We start from the raw sequence: 26,903 nt of genomic DNA on the forward strand, positions 1-26,903 counted from the left end.
TTGGCAGTTTTTTGGAATAGTTTCCAAATGACAGGTGTTAACTCTTCTCTAAATGTTTGGTAGGAGTCATTTGTGAAGCCACCTAATCCTGGACTTCTGTTTGTTGGGCATTTACTGATTCAGTTTCAGTACTGCTGACTGGTCTGTTCATATTTTCTATTCATGATTCAATCTTTGGAGATTGTACCTTTCTATGTATTCGGACAATTTTTCAAGGTTTTCCATTTTATTGCTGTATAGTTGCTCATAGTAGTCTCTTATGATACTTTGTTATTTCTTTGGTGTCAGCTATGACTTTTTAATTTCTGATTTTATTTTGGGTTTTTCCCCTTTTTTGTTGGTGAATCTAGCTAAAGGTTTATCAATTTTATCTTTTCCCAAACAAGCTTTCAATTGCATTGATTCTTTTCTTTTCTTTTTATGTCTCTATTTCATTTATTTTTTTCTGATTTCTTTCCTTCTACAAACTTTTTAAATTTATTTATTTAACATTTTATTGATTTATACTCATTTTACAATGTTGTGTCAAATTCCACTGTAGAGCACAATTTTTCAATTATACATGAACATATATATATTCATTGTCAACATTACTTTCTCTGTGAGCTACCATAAGATCTTGTATATATTTCCCTGTGCTATACAGTACAATACTGTTTATCTGTTCTACAATTTTGAAATCCCAGTCTATCTCTTCTGACCCTCCACCCCTTTGGCAACCACAAGTCTGTATTCTATGTCTATGAGTCTATTTCTGTTCTGTATTTATGCCTTTTTTTTTTTTTTTTTTTAGATTCCCCATATGAGTGATCTCATATGGTATTTTTCTTTCTCTTTCTGGCTTACTTCACTTAGAATGACATTCTCCAGGAGCATCCATGTTGCTGCAAATGGCGTTATATTGTCGGTTTTTATGGCTGAGTAGTATTCCATTGTATAAATATACCACATCTTCTTTATCCAGTCATCTGTTGATGGACATTTAGGTTGTTTCCATGTGTTGCCTATTGTAAATAATGCTGCTATGAACACTGGGGTGCAGGTGTCATCCTCAAGTAGGGTTCCTTCTGGATATATACCCAGGAGCAGGATTCCTGGGTCATATGGTAAGTCTATTCTTTGTCTTTTGAGGAATCTCCATACTGTTTTCCACAGTGGCTGCACCAAACTGCATTCCCACCAGCAGTGTAGGAGGGTTCCCCTTTCTCCACAGCCTCTCCAGCATTTGTCATTTGTGGACTTTTGAATGACGGCCATTCTGACTGGTGTGAGGTGATACCTCATTGTTGTTCTGATTTGCATTTCTCTGATAATTAGTGATACTGAGCATTTTTTCATGTGCTTTTTGATCATTTGTATGTCTTCCTTGGAGAATTGCTTGTTGAGGTCTTCTGCCCATTTTTGGATTGGGTTGTTTATTTTCTTCTTATTGAGTCATATGAGCTGCTTATATATTCTGGAGATCAAGTCTTTGTTGGTTTCATTTGCAAAACTTTTCTCCCATTCTGTAGGTTGTCTTTTTGTTTTACTTATGGTTTCCTTGGCTGTGCGGAAGCTTTTAAGTTTCATTAAGTCCCATTTGTTTAATTTTGCTTTTATTTCTTCTAGGAGAAAAATTTTGAGATGTATGTCAGATAATGTTTTGCCTATGTTTTCCTCTAGGAGGTTTATTGTATCTTGTCTTATGTTTAAGTCTTTGATCCATTTTGAGTTTATTTTTGTGTGTGGTGTAAGGGAGTGTTCTAGCTTCATTGTTTTACATGCTGCTGTCCAGTTTTCCCAACACTATTTGCTGAAGAGACTGTCTTTATTCCATTGTATATTCTTGCCTCCTTTGTCGAAGATGAGTTGACCAAAAGTTTGTGGGTTCATTTCTGGGCTCTCTGTTCTGTTCCATTAGTCCATATGTCTGTTTTTGTATCAATACCATGCTGTCTTGATGACTGTAGCTCTATAGTATTGTCTGAAGTCTGTGGGAGTTATTCCTCCAGCCTCTTTCTTTCTCTTCAGTAATGCTTTGGCAATTCTAGGTCTTTGATGGTTCCATACAAATTTTATTATGATTTGTTCTAGTTCTGTGAAATATGTCCTGGGTAATTGGATAGGGATTGCATTAAATCTGTAGATTGCCTTGGGCAGTGTGGCCATTTTAACAGTATTGATTCTTCCAATCCAAGAGCATGGGATATCTTTCCATTTTTTAAATTCTTCTTTAATTTCCTTCATCAATGGTTTATACCTTTCTGTGTATAATTCTTTCACCTCCTTGGTTAGATTTATTCCCAGATATTTTATTACTTTGGGTGCTATTTTAAAGGGGATTGTTTCTTTGCTTTCTTTTTCTGTGGATTCATCATTAGTGTAAAGAAATGCAACTAATTTTTGAACGTTGATCTTGTAACCTGCTACCTTGCTGAATTCTTCGATCAGCTCTAGTAGTTTTTGTGTGGACCTTTTAGGGTTTTCTATATGTAGTAATATGTCGTCGGCATATAGTGACACTTTTACCTCTCCTTTTCCAATTTGGATCCCTTTTATTTCTCTCTCTTGCCTGATTGCTGCAGCTAGGACTTATAGGACTATGTTGAATAGGAGTGGTGATAGTGGGCATCCTTGTCTTGGCCCAGATTTTAGTGGGAAGCTTTTGAGTTTTTCACTGTTGAGTACTATGCTGGCTGTAGGTTTGTCATATATAGCTTTTATGATGTTGAGATATGTTCCCTCTATACCCCACTTTGGTGAGACTTTGTATCATAAATGGGCGTTGAATTTTATCAAATGCTTTTTCTGCATCTATTGAGATGATCATGTGGTTCTTGTCCTTTCTCTTGTTAATGTGATGTATTACATTGATTGATTTGCATATGTTGAACCACCCTTGTGTCCCTGGGATGAACCCCACTTGATCATGATGTATAATCTTTTTTACGTGTTGTTGGATTCTATTTGCTCATATTTTGGTGAGGATTCTGGACTCTATGTTCATCAGTGATATTGGCCGATAATTCTCTTTTTTGGTAGTGTCTTTGCCTGTGTGATGGTGGCTTTATAGAATGAGTTTGGGAGTATTCCCTCCTTTTCAATCATCTGGAAGAGTTTGAGAAGGACTGGTATGAGTTCTTCTTTGTATGTTTGGTAGAAATCCCCAGTGAAGCCATCTAGTCCTGGACTTTTATTTGTAGGGAGGTTTTTTTATTGCTATTTCGATTTCATTTCTAGTGATTGGTTTGTTCAAGTGGTCAGTTTCTTCTTGATTCAGTCTCGGTGGACAATATGTTTCCAGAAACTTGTCCATCTCCTCTAGGTTATCCAGTTTGATTCCATATAGTTTTTCATAATATTCTTTGTATGACATTGTGTATTTTTATTTTATTTGTTGTAATTTCTTCATTTTCCTTTCTTATTTTGCTAATTTGTGCTCTCTCTTTTTTCTTCTTTGTGAGTTTGGCCAGAGGTTTGTCGATTTTATTTACTTTTTCAAAAAACCATCTTTTGGTTTGGTTGATTTTTTCTATGGTCTTGTTAATCTCTATTGTATTTATTTCCTCTCTAATCTTAATAATTTCCTTCCTTCTGCTGCCTTCTGGGGCATTTCTTCTTTTTCTAGTTGATTCAGCTGGTGGGTTAAATTGTTTATTTGAGATTGTTCTTTTTTGAGGAAGAGCTGTATCGCTGTAAACCTCCCTCTTAGCACTGCCTTTGCTGTGTCCCATAGATTTTGAGTGGTTGTGCTTTCATTGTCATTTGTTTCAAGGTATTTTTTAATTTCAGCTTTTATTTCCTCATTGACCCATTGTTTTTTTAATGACATATTGTTTAATTTCCATGCTTTCATTTTTTTCTCCTTTGTTTCTCTGTTGTTGATTTCTAGTTTCATGGCATTGTGGTCAGTAAAGATGCTTGAAATAATTTGTATCTTCTTAAAATTGTTGAGGTTTCTTTTGTGCCCAAGTACATGATCAACCCTGGAAAATGTTCCATGTGCACTTGAAAAGAATGTATATCCTATTTTTGGGGGTGTAATTCTCTGAAAATATCCACCAAATCTAATTTTTCTATTGTATTATTTAATTTCTCTGTTGCCTTATCTATTTTCTGTCTGGAAGATCTGTCTAGTGATTTTAATGCAGTGTTAAAATCTCCAGCTATGTTTGTATTCCCATCAATATCCCCCTTTATCTCTGTTAGTAATTGTTCTATGTACTTAGGTGCTCCCTTATTGGGTGCATGTATATAAACGAGTGTAATATTCTCATCTTGTATCACTCCATTAATCATTATAAAATGTCCTTCTTTATCTTTCTTTATGGCCTTTGTTTTAAAGTCTATTTTGTCTGTAGTCAGTACTGCAGCACATGCTTTTTTGGCTTTTCCATTTGCATGGAATATCCCTTTCCGTCCTTTCACTCTCAATCTATATGCGTCCTTCTCCCTAACGTGGGTCTCTTATATGCAGCATATTGAAGATTCTTGCTTTATCTGCCAGTCTGCCACTCTATATGTCTTTTGACTGAAGCATTTAGACATTAACATTTACATTAATTAATGATAGATGTGTGTTTATTGCCATTTTGAACCCACCTTTGCAGTTGATTTTGGTATTTCCTCTTTGTTCCTTTCTTCTTCCTTTTGTGGTTTAGTAATATTCCTTTGTGTTATCATGGATTTTATTTAGTTTTTGTGACTCCCTTGTAAGTTTTTGGCTTGTGGTTACCCTTTTTTGTAAATCTATTAGCCCATTACTATAACTTTTTAAAAAAATTTTTTAACATTTTTTATTGATTTATAATCATTTTACAATGTTGTGTCAAATTCCAGTGTTCAGCACAATTTTTCAGTCATACAGGGACATATACACACTCATTGTCACATTTTTTTCTCTGTGAGCTACCATAACATTTTGTGTATATTTCCCTGTGCTATACAGTATAATCTTGTTTATCTATTCTACAATTTTGAAATCCCAGTCTATCCCTTCCCACCCTCCACCCCCTGGCAACCACAAGTCTGTATTCTCTGTCTATGAGTCTATTTCTGTCATGTATTTACGCTTTGTTTTTGTTTGTTTTTTGTTTTTTTTTTTTTAGATTCCACATATGAGCGATCTCATATGGTATTTTTCTTTCTCTTTCTGGCTTACTTCACTTAGAATGACATTCTCCAGGAGCATCCATGTTGCTGCAAATGGCATTATGTTGTTGGTTTTTATGGCTGAGTAGTATTCCATTGTATAAATATACCACATCTTCTACTTTAACTGTTTTTATTAAAATGATAGTAACATGATCTCAAACCAATCCTACTGAGAACAAAATTTTTTTAACATTTTTTATTGATTTATAATCATTTTACAATGTTGTGTCAAATTCCAGTGTTCAGCACAATTTTTCAGTCATTCATGGACATATACACACTCATTGTCACATTTTCTTCTCTGTGATTTATCATAACATTTTGTGTATATTTCCCTGTGCTATACAGTGTAATCTTGTTTATCTATTCTACAATTTTGAAGTCCCAGTCTATCCCTTCCCACCCTCTACCCCCCTGGTAACCACAAGTCTGTATTCTCTGTCCATGAGTCTATTTCTGTCCTGTATTTATGCTTTGTTTTTGTTTGTTTGTTTTTGTTTTTTAGATTCCACATATGAGCTATCTCATATGGTATCTTTCTTTCTCTTTCTGGCTTACTTCACTTAGAATGACATTCTCCAGGAGCATCCATGTTGCTGCAAATGGCATTATGTTGTCGGTTTTTATGGCTGCGTAGTATTCCATTGTATAAATATATCACCTCTTCTTTATCCAGTCACCTGTTGATGGACATTTAGGCTGTTTCCATGTTTTGGCTATTGTAAATAATGCTGCTATGAACATTGGGGTGCAGGTGTCATCCTCAAGTAGATTTCCTTCTGGATACAAGCCCAGGAGTGGGATTCCTGGGTCATATGGTAAGTCTATTCTTTGTCTTTTGAGGAATCTCTGCACTGTTTTCCACAGTGGCTGTACCAAACTGCATTCCCACCAGCAGTGTAGGAGGGTTCCCCTTTCTCCACAGCCTCTCCAGCATTTGTCATTTTTGGATTTTTGAATGACGGCCATTCTGACTGGTGTGAGGTGATACCTCATTGTAGTTTTGATTTGCATTTCTCTGATAATTAGTGATATTGGACATTTTTTCATGTGCTTTTTGATCATTTGTATGTCTTCCTTGGAGAATTGCTTGTTGAGGTCTTCTGCCCATTTTTGGATTGGGTTGTTTATTTTCTTCTTATTGAGTCATATGAGCTGCTTATATATTCTGGAGATCAAGCCTTTGTCGGTTTCACTTACAAAAATTTTCTCCCATTCCGTAGGTTTTCTTCTTGTTTTACTTCTGGTTTCCTTTGCTCTGCAGAAGCTTGTAAGTTTCATTAGGTCCCATTTGTTTATTCTTGCTTTTACTTCTTCTAGGAGAAAATTTTTGAAATGTATGTCAGATAATGTTTTGCCTATGTTTTCCTCTAGGAGGTTTATTGTATCTTGTCTTATGTTTAAGTCTTTAATCCATTTTGAGTTGATTTTTGTATATGGTGTAAGGGAGTGTTCTAGCTTCATTGTTTTACATGCTGCTGTCCAGTTTTCCCAACCCCATTTGCTGAAGAGACTGTCTTTATTCCATTGTATATTCTTGCCTCCTTTGTCGAAGATGAGTTGACCAAAAGTTTGTGGGTTCATTTCTGGGCTCTCTATTCTGTTCCATTGGTCTATATGTCTGTTTTTGTATCAGTACCATGCTGTCTTGATGACTGTAGCTCTATAGTATTGTCTGAAGTCTGTGGGAGTTATTCCTCCAGCCTCTTTCTTTCTCTTCAGTAATGCTTTGGCAATTCTAGGTCTTTGATGGTTCCATATAAATTTTATTATGATTTGTTCTAGTTCTGTGAAATATGTCCTGGGTAATTGGATAGGGATTGCATTAAATCTGTAGATTGCCTTGGGCAGTGTGACCGTTTTAACAGTATTGATTCTTCCAATCCAAGAGCATGGAATATCTTTCCATTTTTTAAAGTCTTCTTTAATTTCCTTCATCAGTGGTTTATAGTTTCCTGTGTATAATTCTTTCCCCTCCTTGGTTAGATTTATTCCTAGGTATTTTATTACTTTGGGTGCTATTTTAAAGGGGATTGTTTCTTTGCTTTCTTTTTCTGTGGATTCATCATTAGTGTAAAGAATATGCAACTGATTTTTGAACATTAATCTTGTAACCTGCTACCTTGCTGAATTCTTCGATTATTTCTAGTAGTTTTTGTGTGGACCTTTTAGGGTATTCTATATATAGCATCATGTCATCAGCATATAGTGACACTTTTACCTCTTCTTTTCCAATTTGGATCCCTTTTATTTCTCTGTGTTGCCTGAATGCTGTGGCTAGGACTTCCAAGACTATGTTGAATAGGAGTGGTGATAGTGGGCGTCCTTGTCTTGTCCCAGATTTTAGTGGGAAGCTTTTGAGTTTTTCACTGTTATATATATAAATATATATAAATATATAAATATATATAAATAAATATAAATATATAAATATACCACATCTTCTACTATAACTGTTTTTATTAAAATGATAGTAACATGATCTCAAACCCATCCTACTGAGAACAAAAAATTTTTTAAAGGAAAAAAATATATTTCCCTGCCTCCCTCTCCCACTCTCAATGATTTGTATGTCTTCTTTTATAATTTCGTGTTTATTTGTAATTCATGAGTTATCACCTTTCCAGTTGTGAGTTTCTCATTGCTGTACACATCCTGCTGCTTTTCTATTTAGAGTAGACCTTTCAATATTTCTTTTAGCATGGGTTTAGTGTTGCTAAACTCCTGCGGCTTTTCCTTGTCTGTGAAATTCTTTCTCTCTCTTTCTATCCTAAAGGATAGCCTTGCTGGATAAAGTATCCTAGGCTGCGTCTTTTTTTTCATTCAGGACTTTGAATATATCTTGCCACTCCCTTCTGGCCTGTAGTGTTTGTGTAGAGACATCAGCTGAGAGCCTTATGGGGGTTCCCTTGTAACTTACTCTTCGCTTTTCTCTTGCTGCCTTTAGAATCATTTCTTTATCCTTGACTCTGGCCATCTTGATGATGATATGTCTTGGTGTGGGTCTATTTGGGTTCTTCCTGTTTGGGACCCTCTGAGCCTCCTGTACTTGGATATCTGATTCCTTCTTTAAGTTTGGGAAGTTTTCAGTCATGATTTCTTCAAAAACCTTTTCAATCCCCTTTGATCTTTCTTCCCCTTCTGGGACTTATGTGAAGATTGGCATGCTTTATATTATCCCATAGGTCCCTTATGCTATTTTTGTTTGTTTTTATTTATTTTGAAGCTCTTCTGATTGGGTGCTTTCTTTTGTCCTGTCTTCTAGGTCACTGATTCATTCCTCTGCATTATCTAGTCGGCTTTGCACAGCTTTTAGATCATTCTTCATCTCAGTCAAGAGTTTACCCATTCTACTTGGCTCTTCTTTGTAGGTTCAATTTCATTTTTGACATATTTTATATCTCTAAACACTATCTCTTTTAGTTTTTTCAGCATTTTGATCACTCCTTTTTTGAAATCTTGATCTAGTAGGCTATCAATTTCTATCTCATTGATCATTCTTTCAGGGGATTTCTCTTGTTCTTTTAATTGGGAATGGTTTCTCTGCTTCTTCATCTTGCTCATACCTCTCTGGCACTGTGGTTTATGGAGTATCAGTTATCTATTGTGGTCCTTAAGGAGTTTATCTAGTGCCTATGCAGGAATAGAACTTAAAAAAAGAGAGAGAGAGAAAGAATTTTAAAAGAAGGGAGAAAAAAAGGTTTGAAAACAGTATAAATGAATAATAGAAGAGCAAGTTGAAGCAGAATAGCAATCTGGTTGAGACGTCCTTTTAAAACCTTTAAAAAAGGGAAAAGATGAAAAGATGTATTTGATACCTGTGTCTAATCAATAACGGGACATCAAAACCCAAGAGAAATAAAAATGAATTAAGAAGTAAAAATTAAGAGGGTAATAGAAAATAGAACAGGTAGAAACAGATTTTAAAGGTGGGGTCGGTGTTCTTCTAGAGACTGTGTGCTTTTAATGTGAAGTCTTTCTGTCTTCCTGTTTTGGAAGCTCAGCTTGCTGTTTCCAGAGGCCCTCTGTTGGCGCCCTCGCCTGGGCTGCTCCCAGTGCCTGTCGGCAAGCAGATTGCACCCCCTCCCAACACTGGGTCAGGTGCAGCTCTCCTTTGCTGTGGGCGGGCAGGTCACTGCCCCTCCTGATGCCGCAGTCAGATGTTGCAGACTGGCCAGGGAGGAGGGCGGGTCGCGCCCCCTCCCAGCACCGCGGTCAGGGGCTGTGTTCCTGCGCCCATCCTCTCCTGGCGCCGGTCGCTCCGCCTCGGGTCGGCGCTCCGCAGGTGGGCTCCGGGAAGACCGAGGAACAGCCTTGTCCCTGCTTTGGGCCAGAACCCAGCTCCTTGTTTGTCTTGGCGGAGCAAGTTCTCTGAGAGACCAGGACGGAGGATCCTATCTGCCTCGGGCTGTAGACAAGTCTCTGTCTGGCCCTTGAGGCTGCTAAGCCCTTTGGTGCGGATGCAGGTTTCGCCCCCGCCCCCGCCTGGGTGCTCAGCGCCGGAGGATGTGGCGGCTGTGCCTGAGCCCTGCCTCTCTTCCCCTGAAAACTTTCCACGGGTTTTCAGAGATGGGGGTATGCACCCTTCCCCCGGGGCACATCAGCCTGTTTTAGGGAGGGCCCAGGTTGTTCTGCCCTGTGCACCCACAGCCACGGCGCGCAGCCCCCTGCAGTCCCCTGGGAATGCCTCAGTGCAGCCACCTCCCTGTCCTCTGCCCGGCTTCAGCAGCGTGTCCCGGCCCCCAGCTGCCGGGCTGTGTCTCGGGCTGGGTGTCGCGGGGACCCTCGGTGCCCGTTTAACTTAGTTCTGTCAGTCACGGGCTGCTCTGTACAGATCTGAGCCTCGGAGGCTCCCCTTCCGTCCCGCTGGCCTCTCAGTTGGAGAGGGGACACCCAGCGAACGGGTGCCCGTCCTCCTTTGCCGCTCCCTCCCCACGGGACTCGTCCTGCTCTGCTTTGCCTTTTCTTTCTTTTTTCCTTTTCTCCTACCAGATTTTTGGCGTCTCTATCTTTTGAAGAGGGCGATGTTCTGTCGGAGTTCCGCAGGTGCTCTGGTTGGCTGAGTGGGTCTGTGGATGTGAGTCTTGGTGCATTTGTGGGAGAGGGTGAGCTGCGAGCGTCCTTCTGCTCTGCCATCTTCTCTCTTCCTCCTTCTATGAACTTTGGGTTTTGTTTGTTCTTATTTTTCTTGGTGTTTTAAATGTAAAGTTAGGTTGCTTGAGATTTTTCTTGTTTCCTGAAGTAAGCTTATATCTATTTCCTGTTAGAACTGCTTTGCTGCATCCCATAGGTTTTGGATTGTTGTTTTCATTTATCTCTAGGTATTTTTTTTCATTTCTTCAGTAATCCATTGGTTTAGTAGCAAAAAATTTAGCATCCAAGTGTTTGTTTCTTGCAGTTTTCTTGTAGTTGAGTTGTAATCTTGTAGTGTTCTGGTCAGAAAATACTCTAGATATAATTTCAATTTTCTTATGTTTCTGAGGCTTGCTTTGTGACCCAGCATGTGACCTAACCTGTAGGATGTTTCTTGTACACTTGAAAAGAATGTGTGTTCTGCTGCTTTCAGATGGGATGCTCTAGAAATAGCGATTAAATCCATCTGACTGATGTGTTACTTAAAGGCCTGTTTCCTTATTTTCTATCTGGATGATTTACCCATTGATGTAGGGGGTGGGTGTTAAGTCCCTCACTATTCTTGTGTTACTATCAATTTCTCCCTTTATGTCTGTTAACATTTGCCTTATGTATTGAGGTGCACTTAGGTTGAGTGATAGAATTTTAAGTATCTATCTTCTTCCTAGATTGATCCCTTAAGTATTATGTAGTGTCCTTCTTTGTCTCTTCTAACAGTCTTTATTTTAAAGCCTGTTTTGTCTGATGTAAGTATTACCCTCATTTTCTTTTGATTGCCATTTGTGTGGAATGCCTTTTTCCATCTCCTCACTTTCAGTCTCTCTCTTTCTAGGTCTGAAGTTAATCTCTTGTAGGCAGAAAATATACAGGTCTTGTTTTTGTATCCATTCAGCCAGTTTGTCTTAAATCAGTTTACATTTAAGAAGATTATAGGTATGTACTTACTGCCATTTTTAATTGTTCTTTACCTTTTATTCTTCTGTTTTCTTTTGTAATTTGGTAACCTTTTAGTGCTATGTTTGGATTCCTTTTCTGTGAGTCTGTCTATTACAGATTTTTGGTTTCTGATTACCATGAGGTTTTGGTATAGGTGGCTGTGAATGATTAAAATTAAGAAATCAGTAACTGAAAACAAAGGAATTTTAAATATCCTACATTTATACTCTTCTCCCTTCATAAGTATTTGTTTTGACATCATATTCTTGAATACTCAAGGATATACAGGCTCCTGAATGGATTAAATACAGAAAACACCATTAAAAATGTAGTATAATATTAACTTACTTAAAAATGTACATATGGAGAATAGGTGAATGAAAAAATAGTCAATGTGAGAAAGAAAGGTAAATTTTTATTTGAGCCAATTTTGAGGATTATTTGAGCCAAATTTGAAGATTATATCCCAGGAAGAACATCTCAGAAAGCTGAGAACTGTTCCACCAGTTAGATAAGTTTTTCTGAGACAGGGCTGTACATCAAATGACATGTTTAGTGACAATTTACATGATCCGCATCTAAGCATCCCCGTGGGTCATGTGAGCAAGAAGGAATGTTCTCTCTTAAGGAGTTGCCTTGGTGCTGCCAGGAGAATGCTGCTTTTTATGGTTGAGCAGGTATTCCTGTGGAGGCGGGGTGCATAGTGCACAGCGAGGGGAGAGAAGAGGCTAAAGGGCAGAGAATTTTTTAAATTTTTCATATCTTGCCATAAAATAGGGATTTTGTTTCACAGTTTCTCCTTGTTGATTGATAATCTTTCCATAGAAAACATTAGGTGATCAAATGATTGGCCTCTCGAAACTAGGCTGGCTGCTTGCCTGATCCGGTGTCCCCCAGGTCCCTCAGTGCCCGATCCTCTTTTGGGGGGGTTATACTAGCGGAATGTTCGGCAAGGATTGACAGCCAGTTCTCCTTGAGTGTGCATTTTGTGTATGCCCATTCTTTTATAGAGAAATAAAAAGATGATTTGTAGCTTCCTTAATCTAGTATGAGCAGATGAAGCACAGCATTAGGAGGCAAGAACCTATCACCTTGTAAATTCCACAAACCCTAAGTCACAGGGGTAGTGGGAGTGATTGTCATTAGCAAAGATTTAAGCCAAAATCCTCCTGAACCAAACTATTTCCTAGTATTTCCCCTAAACTCGAAGGAAGATTGTTCAGAGCAGAAATTTGACTCTTCATGGGTTATGAGTTAACAGATTTTGTGGTCAGACCATTGGAAAACTGATAGAAGCCAGCGTGCCCACACTAAAGGCTGATTGACAGAGGCCGTTTCCAAGGCTGCCTGTAAGTGACCTTGTGCCCAAGGGAACCAACTGTGCATCTTCCTAACCAAGGTAATTAACTTGGTCTGTAAATCCATTGGGTCCTCTTAGGAGTTACCCAATATTCAACATCTAATTTGAAGGACTGTTTATGGCCAGAACGAGTATCATTAATTGGCTGGGTAAAGGGGGGGTCTCACTTAGTGATACTGGCAGTGCACGGTGCTAGGCTTGCTTTCTTTCAAAATAAAATTTCTAAGGACCACCCAGTTAGAGCCTTGGGGAGGTAATGTCCACCAGGGCAACCTGGGTGTGCTGGACATATGTAATTGACCATAAGCCTAGCAGTTGGGCTTTTTCAATCGTCCATGTGATTGAGCCCAAGAAATACATTTGGTTCACAAGCAAAACTATGAGCAACTACCAGAGTAAACAGTATACAGGTCTGGTCCAGCATCTTGAGTCACCTGTCTCCTCCTCGTCCTGGTCTGGTAGTGCCGGTCTTCGTTGAAGTCGCATGTCAGAAACAGGAGTTGCAGTGCGTTCAGGAGAGGCCTGGTATGATCCCTTCCACCGTGGCAGAGTCCTTTATCCGAAGTCTTTCTGGTTGCAGGCCATGGCAAATCCCATCTTCATCTAAGGTTAGATTACTGTGATGCACTTCAGAAACAAACTTAGTGTGTCCTTTTAAAACTAAACTTTATGAGGAGCTGTCTGGGAAGTCTTAGCCAGTAAATACAGACCTCAGCTAACAAGACTAGAATTTAATATTCACTGAAACAACCTTTTTGTCTTTAAAATTACCTCCATTTCTACCAAATATCTGGTAATGGACCATAGAGAGTCGTAAATTGGCTGTGCTGGAATTTCTCCTAAAAAATCTCAGGTTAAACTTTAGGAACTTCATGGCCAGGGAAGCCATACCAATAGTGTATCATATATTTTGACTGTGATACCTGTAGATTTGGGCAATGGATTTGGGAGAATTCCTCTCTCCTCAGCGTCCCCCAAATACCTGGAGGCTCCTGCACCTGTTAGGAGGTGGCCTTCCTTACCAACCTGAGAAGGCGGCTGGGAACCTAAGAGTTTTCCAAATTCTGGAGGGATCAGGTAGAGGGAAAAGATAAATGTTTCATTTTCAGTTCTACTTACAGAGGTGTAAGTACAGAGTGCTTTCTGTGAATCTTCTTAAAGGTGAACCATTCTTGCAAAAGCATCAGAGTACAACAGTAGTTTTCTATAAAGGACAAAAACTTAGTAAGTTGAGGTTAAAGACTTTGATTACAATGCAGCTGAAAAGAAACTTAGTTACTGCTGTGACATACGCTTCCATATGACTGATAACATTTACCAGGGCATCCCAGAATTTGGGGAGTTCCATATAATTTCTAGAATGTGTGTGTTAAGACTTAGATTGTATCATATTGAGTGTTATTATCACCACTCATTTGACAATGCTTCCCATGTAATTTTACGTACCAAATAAGCCTAACTAGTTGAATGTTCCTCTCTCTGAGATGGAGAGGAAATAAACATTTTGAGGTGTTCCAGTGACCCTTTGGAAAATCTCAAAGTTAGCTAGAGGTCAAGTGAAGTTCATTTAGAATTTGATCTTTGGGAATTTTGTCAAAAATACCAAAAGGGTAAAATACGTGGTCACATACAATCCTTTCAGGCAATAAAATAGAGCTCTTTTACAAATTAATTTTGTTAATGCCACATACATCTACAACACACGTGTAAGTACGTACAGACACACAAAGACCTCATAGTTTCTGTTCCAAAATTCAGCCATGATTCATGTACAGCGTAGAACCCGTCAGTTACAAAGAGGTTGGGTTTCTAGCAGATGGGACAAATCAGGGTCACCTGTCTAGATGGCTAAGTCCTTTTTACTAGTATTTAGGGAGAAGACACTTAAGATTGACAAGTCACTTTCCAAATTACCTTCCCTGTTCCTGAAATTTGCTTTTTAAAAAGATAGTAGAGACATGGGTTCCTGGAGAAGACCAGGTATCCAGTTGGCATCTCGAAGGCATGGGAGGAGGAAGCCAAGTTCCTCCTAGGATGGCTTTCTTCCTTAAGGCCAAAAAAAGTTTCTTTCCTCAGTACTTGGAAGCCTCTTAAGGTAAACAGGGGAGTTTTGGGATCCATGGAACTAGCCCAACAGACATTTCCTCTGCTAGTCTGATTTTAGAAAAGAGAAGAACACTTACACTGTTTGCAGTAGGCCGTACAGGCACAGAAGACTGCCAGCTTTTACTATGTGCTCAAAATTGGGATTCACAGTGTCGAAAGAATCCCAGCTTGGCCATTTCAGGGCCCAGTTCCTTTGGTTCCCAATTATCCAGTGTTCCCACGGGTGGCTGTTTGCCCAGGAGCTGCTTGGCCTTTGAGGTGGTTTCCCAGTATTAATTTTGTAGCCCAGTTCAGGTACGAGATACGATCTGAACAACTCTGAGGACAGTGTGGTGGATCACACGTGTGCTGCACCCGAGCCTAGCTCCCACATGAATTACCTTTGCGTCGGTTCGGCTTAGCTTCTCCCTAGGACGGCCTAAAGCCATCGGGGGGCTCGGAGCACTGGCTGCGCGCTGTCTGTCGGGCCCTCCCCTGGAGGAGCAGTGTTACATAGTGGGCGTGCTGGGGTCCCCTGAGGGACCGCTGCGTGTCGTGAGGAAGGATTGATCCTCAGTCGCCTGAGCATGCCAGGTGGCCGAGAGGAGCAAAATGTCCCTTTAGTCTTTGGAGCAACTAATTCAGCCTGTCATTTTCATTAGCAAAACTTTTGTTCAGACCATGTATCAACTCATATTTTTTTTTCCCCTAGTTTAAACCAGATTTAACAAAAACCTAGCCACCTATGTTTCTCTCGGCCTCTGAGCCAGACTCTCTAGGTCCTGGCCTAGGAAATGCATCAGTGTCCATTAAGACTCCAAATCTTGAGTGAAAACCAGCATGAACAAAGTTTTTAGGCTCATGGTCCCAACAGTGAGATCTGAGTATCGGGAGAACTCACCGGCACACCACAGGAGTGTTCGAGAAGCCGACGGGGCACAGGGGGGCCGTGCTGGTACGGAGTGCCAGTTCCAGGTAGACTCCAGGTGTCCTCTGGTGGGGGTCTCTGATATCCTACGGACTACACCAAGTATGTCGACAAAAAATTAGTCCATCTAAGAAAGAAATTTTTATTTGAGCCAAATTTGAAGATTATATCCTAGGAAGAACATCTCAGAAAGCTGAGAACTGTTCCACCAGTTAGAAATCAAGGCACAGTTAGATAAATTTTTCTGAGACAGGGCTGTACATCAAATGACATGTTTAGTGACAATTTACATGATGCATCTCAGCATCCCCGTGGGTCATGTGAGCAAGAAGGAATGTTCCCTCCTAAGGAGTTGCCTTGGTGCTGCCAGGAGAATGCTGCTCTTTATGGCTGAGCAGGTACTCCTGCCAGTTGGGGGGGTGGGGGACGCACGCCGGGGGAGAGAAGAGGCTCACGGGCAGAGAATAATTTTTTCTTAAAATTCCTATTTTATGGCAAGACAGGAAAAATTTAATTTCACAAACATTACAATCCAGCTATTCTACTTGGTTTTTTCCTTTTGTTCTCATAGGATTCACAGTTTGATTCTACAACTGGATTTCTTGGTAGAACTATGGGAAAACTGAAGATTTTATCCAAAGGGAGCCAAACAAAGCTGCTGTGCTACATGATGCTGTTCTCATTGTTTGTCTTTTTCGTCATTTATTGGATTATTAAACTGAGGTGATGCAAGTAAGTGTGAGATCGGAATTTGTTCCAACTTAACAGCTTGGGTTACCACTTCGATAAAAAATCAGCATCAAAACATTCCTAATTTTCAAGTACTATGGCTTTTTTCATTAAAGATTACTGAATTTTACTTGTTTTATAAATCACATTAGATAATACAGTGCTCTTTGCATACTGTTTCTTAATGGTTCATTTTTTGCCCCTATTTTCCAGGGGTATTGAGATGGTCTAAGGTCATTCTGTTCCTGACAATTTTTTTTCGTGGTTTTGCTGTCAGATTAAATAGCAGTACAATATTCTGTTGTTACAATAAATTTAGGTTTATGTTCCATGTAAAGAAACTTAGTAAGGAGAACAGCAGCCTGCCTGGGGAGCCTGGTGCTGAGCTCCTGCGGCAGAGGACGCGTCCTGATGGAGCGGGGAACGCATTTCCCCAAGTGGCAGTGACCCGGCTGATGTGCTGTCCTCCTTATTTGGTTAAAATTGTAGCTGATTTCTTTTTGCCTACAGTTTCCCTGATAATCTTTAGTGATACAACTCCTCCTCCTCCTCTGCCCAAGGACCCCATTCTTTAATAAAATTTGTTATCTTGGCTTATTTCTAGTAGGGTCCAAAACATATGTACCAGTATAGTGGTCATTTTATATTAAATTTATGCATACCATCAACTTACCTTAATAGTTTTAAGATGTTAGCTACTTAGATAGGCTATTTGGTTGTCATTTATGGCAGAATAATGTGAAGCTAAGGTAACTGCTAAGCTCTGAATGGAAATAAAATGCTCAAGAAAATTAACTGCCTGTGCTTTCTTATGTGCTCAGATATACACAGGATTAAAGAAACAATGCCTGAGTATTTCCAGAGTATTATTGCTTTAATCCTGTATATAGGTTTATAGAAAACAAAATGCAAAATGGACTGCTGAATTGAGAGGAATTAAAGTTGTTAAACACTCTGAATTGCTACTGTTTTGGAATTTGCCTATTTATGGGCTCTGTCCAAAATAAATTTTTTAAATGAAATATATTGACTTTGTTGCTTCTTTGTTCAAGTCTCTTTTTTTTCCCATAGAATCTGAGAAATAGTTCTGAAAACTGAGAAATTCAGGAAAGCTTAATACAATTGTATCATTTCAGAACTTGCTTCAAAGAAATGCAATAAATCATGACTACAGTTTTAAAAATATCTGATGAGTAAAAATTTAAAGAACTACAATCTATTATCTTTAGATTTGCTGAGTTTGCAGTCCTTTTGCTCATCCCTAATTACCTATCAGTTTAGGCTTATCTTTTCTGGCCCCATTAGTTATCATTTGGGCCTCTACTTAACAGGTAAAAACACCAGAACTGAGAGGGCTAAGTGACAGCGTGTAAGGGACGGGCCTACCGTATGAGGTGAGGGACGCTGGTTTGAGGTGGATGACCTGGATTCCAATCTCCATTCCTTCACTTGTCTTCACTTGTTCAGTGTTTGTGGCCTGTTTTGTCAATAAATCACCTATTTCATAGGATTGCTGTGAGAGGAAGGTAACACACTGGAAAGTGCTTGACACAGGATAATCACTCAATGAAAGTTCTCCATATCATTAACAGACACATCAGGAAAGGGAGTTAATTTAAGGGCAATACAGTGAGTTTGACATCATGTGACCTCCAAGTGGAAATTTCTATCAAACAAGAGATTGATTTGTTTTTCAAAAATTATTTAACTGTGTACTCTGTGCCAACTATGTGACATTAGAGCTCAGGGAAGACTCAGAAATCACTGTCAATAATTAAAATCTCAAAAAAGGGAAGGCTAAAAAAAATGGAAGGTGGAAACAGAGAATGGAAATAGGTGAGATCAAAGCCTTAGAAAAAACACTCATGGCAAGAAAAGGATGGATTTCCAGATTTGGCTATTATATGAAAGGACTTTGTAAAGTACTAAAACAGTATTTCAGGGTTGAGTATTATCAAGGAGGGGAAGATTTCAGGAAAAAGGGTTTATGGTGATGTAAACGTGATTCTCATCACTGCGTTATCCAGCATTTCCAATTTTACAGTTCTTTTTAAGAACTGTCTAAAACAGGTCCCTAACCAGGATTTCATATCACCCCTTCTCACTGCTGCCTTTGCTGAAATTCCTGGCAGTCAGGGAACTCCTCTGGAAGGGTCCGTCCTTGCCCCATCAGGGGTCCTCCTGCCAGCACCCCGTTCTTCCTTCTGCTTGGGGGCCCCTAGGAAAAGTTACTTCAGCAATAAAATTTGGGGGAAACATGAAATAGGGAAAAGTCCTAATTATTTATAATCCTACACAAGCTCATTGCTAAATCTGAGAAGGACTTTATTGCTGTTGATGTCTGGGAGGTTGACTGGAATAATCAACAATCAAAATAGTCATCAGTTTTTACTCAAGCAACGTAAGATTTTTCGGAAGTTTGGGTGGTGGGTGACACACTATAAATCCTATATTTTAAGTGGTAAAACAGATTCAGAAAACAATTTATAAAAATCCCAAATGTCCAAATTTTTTTCTGCAAAATATCTAGTCACTTCATTTCACTAGGAGTTGGTCCCAGGAAGTGTGCTGACATTTGCAAATGATAGAAGATTTAACTTACCTTCTCCTTTCCTTACAGATACCAGGCATAGGTCTCTACAATGAAGAAAGGGGAAATTAGACATAGCATTGATAGAATTTAAGTTAGATACTACTTGAGCAGAGAATAGTTGTTATGTCCAAAACACTTTCACAGAACTAGAACAAATAATCCTAAAGTTTATATGGAATCACAAAAAAACCCAGAATTGCCAAAGCAATACTGAAGAAAAAGAGCAAAGCTGGAGGCATAACCCTCCCAGACTTCAGACAAGACTACAAAACTGTAGTAATCAAAATGGCATGGTATTGGCACAAAAACAGACATGGATCAGTGGAACACAATAGAGAGCCCAGAAATAAACACACACATCTACAGTCAGTTAATCTTCAACAAAGGAGGCAAGAATATACAATTGAGAAAAAGACAGTCTCTTCAATAAGTTGTTTTGGGATAACTAGACAGCCGCATGTCAATCAGTGAAGTTAGAACACTCCCTCACACCACACACGAAAGTAAACTCAAAATGGCTTAAAGACTTAAACATGAGACAGGACACCATAATCTCCTAGAAGAGAACATAGGCAAAACATTCTCTGGCATAAATCATAGCAATGTGTTCCTTGGTCAGTCTACCAAGGCAATAGAAGTACATGCAAAAATAAATGAATGGGACCTAATTAAACTTACAAGCTTTTGTACAGCAAAGGAAACCATAAACAAAACGAAAAGACAACCTACAGATTGGGAGAAAGTATTTGCAAATGATGCAACTAACAAGCTTTTAATGTCCAGAATATATAAACAGCTCATACAACTCAGTAACAAAAAAACCCAATTAAAAAAAAGAAGGGCAGAAGACCTAAACGGACATTTCTCCAACGACATACAGATGGCCAACAGGCACATGAAAAGATGCTCAATATTGTTAATTGTCAGAGTAATGCAAATTAAAACTACAATGAGTTATCACTTCACACCAGTCAGAATGGCCATCAAAAAGTCCCCCAAACAATAAATGCTGGAGACCCTCCTACAGTGTTGGTAGGAATGTAGTTTGGTGCAGCCTTTATGGGAAGCAGTACAGAGATTCCTTGAAAAACCAAAAATAGTTACCATATATGATCCAACAATCCCACTCCTGGGCATATATCTATAATATAACTATAATTCAAAAAGATTCATGTACCCAGCATTCATAGCAACATTATTTACAATAGCCAAGACAAGGAAGCAACCAAAATGTCCATGGACAGATGACTGGATAAAGAAGTTGTGATATATAGATATATATATATACACACACACACACACACACAATAGAATACCACTCAGCTGTAAAAAAAAAAAAAAAAAAGAATGAAATAATGCCATTTGCAGCAACATGAATGGACCTAAAGATATACCAAGTGAAGTCAAGTCAGGCCGAGAAAGACAAAATATCATATGATATCACATATGTGGAATTGAAAAAAATGACAAATAATTTACAAATTCAGACATAGAAAGCAAACTTATACTGAATATATTTCTGTACATGCATGACTGGGACACTGTGCTGTACACCAGAAACTGACACATTGTAACTGACTGTACTTCAATTAAAAAAAGAAAAGAAAAGAAACGTATGGTTACCAAAGGGGAAGGGCAGTGGGGAAAGGATAAATTAGGAGTTTAGGATTTGCAGATACAAACTACTATATATAAAGTAGATAAACAATAAGGTCCTACTTCATAGCAGAGGGAACTATATTCAATATCTTGTAATAACCTATAATGAAAAAGAATATATATATATACACATACATGTATAACTGAATCACTATGCTGTACACAACCAGAAACTAACAGCATTGTAAATAAACCATACTTCAATTAAATAAATGAACCAAATGTGCAACATTTAAGCATCAGAATTCTGAAACAAAATCCTAACACCTGCACCCATAAAAAGCTCCTGTTTCTATCAAATAAACTAGTTTTCCTAACTTTTCAGTTCTCTTAAACTTCTAATTACATGTATTGAATGTGATTCCTTGCAGAGGAAAATGGGAAGTGCGCTTGGTAATTGGGGTTCTTTCAGTCAGTAAGTAACTGTATCAGCCTGTATTGATGAATAGACTTTGACTCAATATTTACTGTGAAGCAGAATAGCTTTGTAGCGAAGACTGAGAGCTATGAAGTCACACCGCCTGAGCATGAATCCTGGCTCCGTTATTCACATTATAACTTTGGGCTGATGACCTTTCCACCTCAGTTACTTTATTTGTAAAACAAGACTAAAAATTGTAAGTAGGTAGCAGTAAGACACTCAGGGTTATTGTGACGAATAAATGATATTACAAAGAACTTAGAATGGGTTCCTCGCACCCAATGATGGTTGTTGCCTTTGTGGCTCCGTGGATGGGCACGTGGGAACTTTAGGACTTTTCATGTCACACTACCCCACATGCTGCTGCGAAAATTCTGGCTTCTTTCTCCCCCTCCCCCAATCCTACCAGAGATAAAAGCAGCTGCTTGTCTTTTCTGGGAAGGGTTCATCATTTTCTGGAATTTAGCTCATTCACATTTCTTTGTATCCTTAGCAATCTAATGGGATTTTGAGTGTATCTGGCTTGAGTTATTAGAGTGAGGAGAAAGTAATTTTCAACTTTCTGGAAACATAACTTTGAAGGGAGAGAACTTAGAAAGTCTTCTATCTGTAGAGGTTTGATAAAATTGATAGTGTATTTCCTTTTACTTTCCCCATAGCTCTATTTTTAATTTTCTTCTACTTTGAAATAATGATTTATGGTGTGAGGCAAGGGGTACAAATAATTTTCTTTTAAATTTACAAGCACCAACCAGTTATTCTCACAGTAAATATTAACTTTTCTCCCCGTCTCCTAATATGTTGCTATAGTATATGATAGGGGTTTTTTTCTTGTTTTCTTGCCAACACATCTATTCAACTTATTCTTTCTGATAAACTTCAAAATACTTTGATAATATTTTAATAAAACATAGTGGGTTTCAATGAGAATCACATTAGTCTTTTATAATCCTCTGAAAAAAAGGACCTAAAATGTTTCCCTGTTGGAAAATCAGTTTTTGACTCCAAGTAACTTGCACATTTTCTTTCCTTATATGTTTATATTTAATGATATAGAGTGGTAAACCAGCCGTTCTGAGGGTGCTGGGGAGGTGGGCGGTGGTGATTTGTAGTAATTTTTCATTTCTGTGGTATGAATATTCCCATCACACTTGATTTCAAGCGGAGTTTGAACAGAGTTGTGAAAACATGTGCACCTGGTTCTAACAAGCTGGTACCAGTGAGTCTAGTGCGCCACTGAGGATATTCTTTCAAAAAATATACAAGTTATTTGTTTCCTAAATGACAGTCTTTCACTTAAATTTTAATAGAAGAATCTCGGGCAACATGAACTGAAATTGGTAAATTAACCACAATAATACTTCAGTGGCACATGTCAACTTTTTTCCTCCATCTTTATGGGTAAATTCATGTTATATTTATTGATCACCCATCTTCTAGTTGTTCCAATACTGTATACAAATCATACATTTAAAGGGGTGGATGATTATTGTTATTCCCTATGCTTTTCCCCCCAGTTAAATATTCAAACAGAGTGCAGAGATTGTGCTGTATATTTTATAAAGCTTTTCTCTCTACAAATACACTGGCATCTAAAGGTTATCTTGGAGTTCAACTGACTGGGTCTTGTCTGTACACTCTTTGAGAAGTTTTCCACAGGCCTTTAAAGGACTACCATATACACTGAAGAGAACTGCAAAGTGCCAAGTCCAGGTCTTAAAGTCGTCTTTCCTAATCTTCAAAATGAACAGAAACATTGAAATACACATAAAATGTTTTGGACCAAAAAAATCATCTATATATTAGGTGTGAGACATGAAAATTTACAGAAGCTTAACTACCTTGAATAAAAGATAATGCAAAATACAACCACATTACCCACTGTGAATGTTAGTATTCTACAAAGCGTTTCTGATACTTAAAAAGAAAAACTAATGCTTAATGGTTTCTTTTTACTAATTAAGTCAACTTTTGCAGCTTTAACAAGTGTCAGTGTTATATATCTAATTGTATAACAATTGTTTCTACCGTGCATTAAGGATCTGCAATCATGGTGTGATTCACATGAGAGCAAACAGCTCAATCTAATTTTCAGTATTTATGATTTTTCTCATGCCTGTAATCAATTTGGAAATGAGCAGAAAAATCATAGCATAGCTGAAAAAGTCTACATAAAACATATTAATGTATAATAAAAAACTTTCCTAAATCATATTTTACATAGCTATTTAAAATTATTCCCCTCGACTTTATCTCATTAATGAATAAATAGTCCTGTAGTTGAGAATTTATTAAGATCTCTGTATTAAATTATCTACTGGCTTTAAAGTACACAAGGTAAGTTCTCTTTCAAGGAGCCAGAAGTGTAATTGTTATGTAAGATAAACTGTTTCAGAAAATTTACTGGAATGAACTGCTTTAGTCTGCTTATAGACAGATTTAATACTTGTGTCTTCAAAACCTTCTTTCAAATCATTTGAATCTCACATTAATGCATATTTTAAATTAAACATTATTTCAAACTGTTTAAAAGGTAAGTGGAGTTTGTTTTATTTGTACGCATCCCCTCCTCCAATTCTACGGAGAACAAATACATTGTGATTTTCTTACAAAGATCCTTCAATAATTAATTCATTTTCTTCTAGGTTATTACTTGAAAGACAAGCAAATTTCTGAATGGTGTATGCTACTCTGCTCCCTTAAACTCTCTTTACTATGTCTGCCTTTACTTCTAATAATTAAATAATTTAAATGTTATGCTAGTTCTAAAATAGTTTCCAGTATTCACACAGCTTTTCAAGGGAGAGCAATGAGTATGCTTTTTTTTAAAATTAATTACACACTGTTTTCTCCTCAAAATTGCGACAAAATTACCTTTTTCAAAGACTTGGTGGAAACAGTGCAGAGGACTTGGTGTCCACCACTGTTAGAGACCTTTGTCAAACAGCTGTGTTTTCCCCAGAGCACTAGGCAGAAAAGTACATCACAGGAAGCGTACGGTGCATAAGCTGATGTTTCCTACTAGATAACTGATTTTTTTTTTTAACTATATCTCACTAAAATTCCAGTGCTGGAACCATAGAAAGCCCTTCATAAAAAGGGGTGTCATGATTAATACAATTCCAACTCCAGTTGCAAGCTGAGCTTCTATGACTATTGAAGGCACAATGCTGTGGCCATTAGGTTAATTATGGGTCCAAAATTATTGATAATTTAAAATTCTTTCATAATTTTCACTTTATAAAGCTGACATGACATGGGCTGAAACTGAAGGCTCTACATGAAAGATCAAGAAGACATGCAACTCATTTCTTTACACTAACAATAAAATATCAGAAAAGGAAAGCAAAGAAACAATCACTTTTGAAATTCCTTCCAAAAAACTAAAATATGGAGGAATAAATCTGAAGAAGGAAGTGAAAGACTTATACCCAGAGAAATACAAAACACGGACAAAGAAAATTAAACATTACTTAAAAAAGGATATCCCATGTTGTTTGATAGGAAGAATTAATATTATTTAAATGCCCATATAACCCAACGCAATCTACAGATTTACTGCAACTCTTATCCAATTACCCAGGACATCTTTCACAGAACTAAAACAAATAATGGTAAAATGTATAATGAATCACAAAAGACCCAGAATTGCCAAAGCATTACTGAAGAAAAAGAATGAACCTAGAAGAATAACCCTCGCAGACTTCAGGCAATACTACAGCTAAAACACACAACGATTTTGGTAGAAAAACAGACGTACAGAACAATGGAACAGAATAGAGACCCCAGAAATAAACTCACAAAATTTAGTCAATTAATCTTTGACAAGGGAGGCGAGTGCATGGAGAAAACACAGTCTTTCCAGCAACTGAGGGCTGGGAAACCTGGAGAGCTGCATGTAAATCAATGAACTTAGAACACTCACCCACACTGTACACAAAAGTACACTAAAACTGGCTGAAAGACTTAAACGAAAGACATTATAAACATCTTAGAAGAAAACATAGGCAAAACATTATCTGACATACAAGCCAGAAATGTGTCCGGCAATAAAAATGAAAGCAAAAATAGAGAAACCAAACCTAATTAAACTTACACGTTTTTGCAAGGAAAGGAAAACATAACTAAAACAAAAAGACAACCTAAGGAATCAAAGAGAGAATCTGCAGAAGGTAAGACTGACAAGGGCTTAATTTCCAGGATATATAAACAGCTTAAGAAGTTGAAAAAAAAATTGAAAAATACGCAGAAAACCAAGTAATTCTCCCATGAAGACAGACAAATCTCCAAAAGACACCAAAAAAATCCCCAATATCACCAGTTATCAGGGAAATGCAAATCAAACCTATACTGAGGTATTACTTCACACCAGGCAGAATCACACAAAAGTCGCAAATGATAAATGCTGGAGAGGCTGTGCAGAGAACAGAACCTACACTCCTGGTGGGAATGTACTTTGGTCCAGACTTTCTGGAAAACAGTATGCAGATTCCTCAAAAGACTCAACACAGACTTACCATGGGATCCAGCAATTCAACTCTTTGGGATATATCCAGGGAGTCACTTAGTTCAAAAACTACATGCACCCCAACGTTCGTAGCAGCCCTACTTACAGTAGCCAAGACGTGGAAACAACCTAAATGTCCATCAACAGATAACTGGATAAAGACGCTCTGGTATATATAAATATATATATATATATAAAACATATAAATATATAAAAATATATATATAATAAATATATATAATATATACTATATAGTATATATAAATAGATAGTATATATAAAACTTCTGTTTACAATGTAGGACTCTTGAGCCAGAGAAAAACAGTAAAATGCCATTGGCAGCACCATGGATGGACCTGGAGGTTGCCATTCTAAGTGAAGGAAGCCAGAATGAGAAAAAAAATTACCATGGTATCACTTAAATGTAGAATCTACGAAAAGAAAAAAGCCAAACGAACTTATTCACGAAGCAGAAACAGACTCAAACAGAGAAAACAAACTACGGTTATCAGCGGGGAAGGGGTGGGGAGGTAAAACTGGGAGTCAGGGATTTGCAGATACTAACTAGTATACATAAAACAGATACAGAACAAGTTTCTACTGCAGAGCACAGGGAACTACAGTCAAAGTCCTGTAGTAACTAACGGTGAAAAAGTACATGAGAACATGTCCCTGTGTGGCTGAAGCCTGCTGCACACCAGACACTGACACAATATTGTGAATTGACTATACTTCAACAACAACAAAAAAAGGAATACTCCCTCACACCGTTCAGAAAAATACACTCAAAAGAGCGCAAAGATTTAAACCTACGACAAGACACTACAGTGGGGCAGGGTACAGCCCAAGTGGTAGAGGGCAGGCTTAGCATGCGTGAGGTCCTGGTTTCAGTCGCCAGTGCCTCCTCTAAGAATATTAAATGAGAAAGGAAATAAATAAATAAATACACACACACACACACACACACACACAATCAAACCAACCAACCTAAATTCCTCCCCCTAGTAAATATATGAATAAAACGATGTATATAAATTTTTTTAATGTAAGGAGAGTTTTTTTTCAAAAATACAAGACCCTATAAACCTCTAAGAAAACATAGGCAAAGCATTATCTGACATACATCCCAGCAATGTTCTCCTAGGGCAGGGTATTCAGGTAATAGGAATAAAAGCAAAAATAGAGAAATGGACCTAATGAAACATAAGTTTTACACAGCTAAGGAAACCATAACTAAAACAAAAAGACAACCTAAGGAATCAAAGAGAGTATCTGCAAAAGGTAAGACTGACAAGGGCTCAATTTCCAGGATAGATAAACAGCTCATACAACTTTGGAAGACAAGAACAAACAATCCAATTGAAAATAGGCAGGAGACCGAGCAATTCTCCCAGGAAGACAGACAAATCTCCAACAGAC

The 26,903-nt window shown here is 37.9% G+C and overlaps 1 protein-coding gene across 1 annotated transcript in view; it reads left to right on the forward strand.

Moving 5' to 3' along the window:
* The window catches only part of BET1 (Bet1 golgi vesicular membrane trafficking protein), a 29,499-nt gene extending 12,173 nt beyond the window's left edge, over positions 1 to 17,326 (forward strand). The window contains exon 4 of the mRNA XM_006207630.4: positions 16,147 to 17,326. Within this exon, the coding sequence (XP_006207692.1) occupies positions 16,147 to 16,302 (156 nt within the window). The 3' untranslated portion in view covers positions 16,303 to 17,326. The remainder of the gene's footprint in view (positions 1 to 16,146) is intronic.
* The last annotated feature ends 9,577 nt before the right edge of the window (positions 17,327 to 26,903 follow it).

This window comes from Vicugna pacos, chromosome 7 (genome assembly GCF_048564905.1).
Source record: "Vicugna pacos chromosome 7, VicPac4, whole genome shotgun sequence".
Lineage (NCBI taxonomy): Eukaryota > Metazoa > Chordata > Mammalia > Artiodactyla > Camelidae > Vicugna > Vicugna pacos.